The 4958-nt window shown below is 40.4% G+C and overlaps 1 protein-coding gene across 1 annotated transcript; it reads left to right on the forward strand.

The window, feature by feature from the left end:
* The first annotated feature begins 2924 nt into the window (after positions 1 to 2924).
* LOC149261321 (uncharacterized) lies at positions 2925 to 3470 on the forward strand. The gene has a single exon (XM_089368506.1). It carries the CDS (start codon positions 2925 to 2927, stop codon positions 3468 to 3470), a length of 546 nt encoding a protein of 181 aa, XP_089224632.1.
* The last annotated feature ends 1488 nt before the right edge of the window (positions 3471 to 4958 follow it).

The raw sequence follows: 4958 nt of genomic DNA on the forward strand, positions 1-4958 counted from the left end.
ACCACTTCGAGATACTCCAAAAAGTGATAATGAAAACTGATTTCCATGACTTCTTTTGATTACTACACCATAAAAATGCTTCCGAAATAGAGGCGTGAGACATATGCTAGATTCCATAGCAGTCCTCCAAAGATTTCCAAAGTTGCTGGGATTTCTTGCAATTTAGAAAAAGGTGGAAGTTGTTTTCCTCTGCTGACCTGCATATAGGGCAAACACCAGGACCCTGCCATCCTCGTTTCCTTAAGTTTTCCCAGGAAAGATTTCTATTGTGGAAAGACAACCATGAGAAAAGAATCATTTTTGTAGGGCAGGCAGATTTCCAAAAGATGTGCAGGAATGAAGGCCTGAGTTGAGACTGCTTTAGGCCGATCAAGTCTTGATAAACATCTTTTACATGAATGGATGACATCCCTTTTGAGTTTCTCCACATGAGGTAGTCCTGTTCCGTCGAGCGAAAGATTCCACAATTTCTGAGATGAGTTCTGATATGATCCCATTGGATAGCAATATCAACCGACATCCCCAGAGTTTCTGCTTCCTTCCATAGAGGGATCGGACCCTGCCAACCTGCGATTAGGCTGTCCCAATAAAACAAACCTTTCCTGTGAAGAAAAATTAATAATGGATCAGGTACATCGATCACCTCAGCGCCACTCATAAATTGATCTCTCCCAATGAGAATCCTTTTTCCGGATTGAAGTCGCCAGGTTAAATTTTTCAGGAAAAATCTTCCGATCTTTCGGAGGCTTAACCAAATTGGAGACCGTATTGAAGATCCGATCCTTTCTTTTCTGAGCCAGAATGACAGATCCTTCATGCCCAAGTATTTCTTCCGAATTATAGTTGTTAAATTTCAAAATTTTAGGTGTTCTAGACATTTTTGATGGTGCTGAATTCATTTCCACCATCAAAAACACGATTTCTCTCTAAAAAATTTTGAAATTTTTTACCCAGACAGCCACTTCTAACCACATTTGACCGTCGAGGAATACGGCTATCTCATTATGAAATAAAGATGAAAATACACTTATAATTTCATGTCACTTGGGTTTGAAAACAATAACTTCTTTTTTTCAAAAGAAAAAAATACAGCGTTTTCATTAAAAATAAAGGCGTTTACATTTATATGGTTCATTTCTGGTTGACCATTTAGCAAATCCAGCAAAAATATAATTAATATAGCTCAGTGACACACACAGCCATAAGAAGCAAACGGTTTATGAAAAGCGTAAAATTTACTCAGGGGCAGCGTAAAACTCTACGCTTCAGAAGAGCTAATCTATTCTGATTATGTTTAAAAGGTTGGGAGTCCATACAAATTTCCAGTGCTCTCTGGACGGGTTTCATTTTTCTTAATAGAGCGTGGATTGCATGCATTGGAATTTGAACGGTATAATATTTTTAGTCACAATCTTTTTTCATTAACATTATGACATAATTTAATATTTCAAGTATAATAATATCAACATATAATTAATTTAAATATTTTCACAAATTTAATTTTAACAATCTTTTTTCATTAACATTATGACATAATTTAATATTTCAAGTATAATAATATCAACATATAATTAATTTAAATATTTTCACAAATTTAATTTTAACTTAAATAGAAACTTTTACGTGAAAACGAGCCTGATATCATATCTACAAAACATAAACAAATTCAATACTTCAATTATTTTAATCTCCACATAAAAACATTTACATTGATAAACCAATTGCCATAATACCGATGATTCGAATGAGATACCAATGTTAGAATTTAATTGTTTTTTGTTTGTTTGTCAAGTTCTTTGTATTCTTCTAGGCTTGAACTATGGCTTGAGAAATTGTGAGCCTAGGCCACACCAACCCTAAGCTGATTGGATTTTAGCATGTCTCCTCCCCCTAGCACGAGCGCAACAACCTTAGTGAGATTTGATCTTGGGTCACCTTACTAAGGAGGCCCATCCTCCACAAGTTGTGCTAGTAAGACTTGATGTTAGAATTTAATTGTTAGTATACTTTAAAAAAAAATATTTCTTTAAAAAATAAAATAATAATTACAAATTTTATGCAAATTTTATTTTATTTTACAAAGCCAATATAACACCTTTTATCGGAAGAGAATTCAACAATTTTATGTTCTTACATTAACTTTGAACAAAATTTTACAAAATGGTTGAATCCTCACAAATATTGCAGAATCCACACAAGTTTGTCCTAGTGTCCTCGCCTCATGGGTGAACCACCCTACCTACTCTTAGGGTACTCTCTTTCCCTGCCACAATTGGAATTTAAAAGGAGAAATAGATAAATTGCAATGTAGAAAAGATTTAAACTCCCACTAATCACACTATATAGTCTTATTGACATGAGGGCAAGTTACCATCCAACATTATGGTGCATAACATATTTTTACTTTAGATTAAACATTCTTTTATAGTAGTTTTTGTTGATATGCCACTTGTCACTTCGTTGCAATAGTTAAGAATTTTCTAAATTCTAATTCCCTTATTATTACATCCTCCCATTTTTCAATTTTTTACCCGTGTTCATGTAATTTCCTTTTCTTATTTTTATTAAAATGGTTATTTTTCCTAACATCCTCGAGTTAGGTATTACTGTGATCAGCTCTGAGCGCTGCTCCTCGCCCCAGCTCGGCCCCTGCTCAGCCTTTCCTGATCCCTGCGCGTCCTGCTGACTGCGTGTGAGCCCGATCAGTCGTGGGTCTGCCCGAGCGTGGTCCCTCTCATCCCAGCGATCAGCCTGGCCATGGGTGATTGATTTGCCCAAGAGCAGCTTTCAAGCTAGATCTAGCGTCCATGGAGGTGCTGAGCACCCCCTAGGCCCCTCCTTCTCCTCCTCCATTGACGATCTCCTCAACTGAGGCGTTCAGCCGGCTTCTGGATGGGCTACCTAAGAAGAAAAATGTTGAAGCGATGAAATTCGTCAAGAAACTTGATGATATTACAGAGATCTCACTTCCTCCGGAAACTCCGATACAGGTTGCTTTGTCCTTGTCCAAGCGAGCTCTCATAGGCCAGTTCACTGGTCTATGGCCATCCCCCAAATCCACAGAGAGTTGGGTCAAAAGAAGCAGGTCGCCGCTGATCAAAGAAAGTGTGACCTCATACTTTCTGGGGCAAGGATTCTTCCTCTTTGAATTCACCTCCAAAGATGACAAAGATCTGATTTTTCGAAATGGTCCTTACTTCATGGGCCCCCAAGGTCTGTATCTGAACAAATGGACTCCTAACTTCGATCCAGCAGTAGACATACCCAAAGCTATCCCGGCGTGGGTTAGGCTTCCTAATCTCCCAGTTCATTGCTGGAACTGGGATTCTTTGATGCACATCGGAAATGCCCTGGGGAAATTCATAGACCGAGCGAACAGCAAGGATCAATATGACTGTGCAAGGATCTGCGTTGAGGTGGATCTGGAGGAGGGGCTCCCAGAGGCCATCAAAATCAAAGTAGGAAGCTAGACGCATGTGCAGAAACTAGACTATGAATAATTGCCCTTCAAATGCCGGAAATGCCAGGCTTATGGGCACTTCGCCAGAAACTGTCCAATGGCCAATGAACCAACTCAAGGGAAGGAGGTCGGCTGGAACCAAGTTAAATTATCCAAAATGTCTTCCAAGATCTAGAAGCCGGGAGGAACTAGCGGCAAAGGCCCTCAACAAGATCTAGTTCAGTAGATCCAGCAGGCCCAGCCCAAGTTTACCCCAGAGAACAGGTTCGATCCTCTTAGCTCCCAACCAGAGGACTCTCATGAAGTTGTAGCTCAAAAGCTAGTGTCCCCAGACAAAGGTTCCCTACCCCCCATCTTTAAAGACACGGGAGTTGCAGAAAGCTCAAAAGGAACCCCCGATGTAGTCGAGGAGGAGGATCAAGAATCAGAAGATTCGGAGGAGGAAGGAGAAATAGGAAAATCCCAATCTTCTGTAAGGAGATCTACAAGAGGGCGCAAAATGGATCGAGAGAAAAGAGAGCACGAAACGTACAAGGATAAACTACAGGGTAGTCAACCAACTTTGGAGAAGCTGTTAGCAAAAAAGCCGAAGATGGCAAGAAATCAGCATCAAGGGTCCAAGGGAACCCAGCCGAGCAAAGGTAAATAATGAAGATAATCTCCTGGAACTGTAGGGGTATGGGAAAAAAAATCAAAGAAGAGGCTATACGAAATCTAATAAGAATAGAGGCCCCTGATATACTCCTTCTCCAGGAGACTAAGATGGAGGAGTCAGATTTCCTTCAGGTAAGCAAAAAACTTTGGAAAAAGAGTAATGCAACAACTGTCTCAGCCCGAGGAGCCTCCGGAGGGTTGGGTACTCTTTGGAATGAAAGCAGGTTTTCGCTGGTGTCAGAGGCATCAAATATCCACTAGGCGATGTTAAAGATGCAACATCTAATTACAAAAGAAATCTTTTGTCTTTTCAACGTTTATGTACCGGTCAATGCTGGAGAAAAAAAGATCTGTTGGGACTCCTTAAGGCAGCAAGCAGATCTGGGCAATCTGGAAAATGACATCATAGCAGTTGACCTGAACATCACGTTGCACTCTTCTGAAAAGCGAGGAGGCTGCATTGTGTGAGACCCGGCAAGGGAATGGGTAGAGGATCTCCTCCAAGACTGGGATCTGCTAGATATCAAGCCTGTCTCAGGTAAGTTTACTTGGTCCAATAAAAGAATAGGTCCTGGTCATATTGCAGCAAGGCTGGATAGATTCTTTGTGCATAGCTCCTTTCTTTTGCTTGGTTTAGACGCTAGCATGCACATTCTTCCCTGTAGCACCTCTGATCATAAGCCAATTAAGCTAAATCTCCGAGCTCACACTGACCTTGGCCCAATACCCTTCAAGTTCAGTCCTTTGTGGATCAAGGAACCCAGCTTCTTGCAGATTGTCAAAGAAAGCTGGTCCCAGCCAGTCAGCGGATCTCCATTCTATATTTGGGAAGAAAAACTCAGAA

Source organism: Pinus tabuliformis, chromosome 6 (genome assembly GCF_031772625.1).
Source record: "Pinus tabuliformis cultivar Carrire ecotype Pingquan chromosome 6, CPIR1, whole genome shotgun sequence".
Classification (NCBI taxonomy): Eukaryota; Viridiplantae; Streptophyta; class Pinopsida; order Pinales; family Pinaceae; genus Pinus; species Pinus tabuliformis.

Bases quoted from the DNA above. Each gene is read 5' to 3' on its own strand.
- LOC149261321 (XM_089368506.1), top strand. From the start codon at position 2,925: ATGAAATTCGTCAAGAAACTTGATGATATTACAGAGATCTCACTTCCT.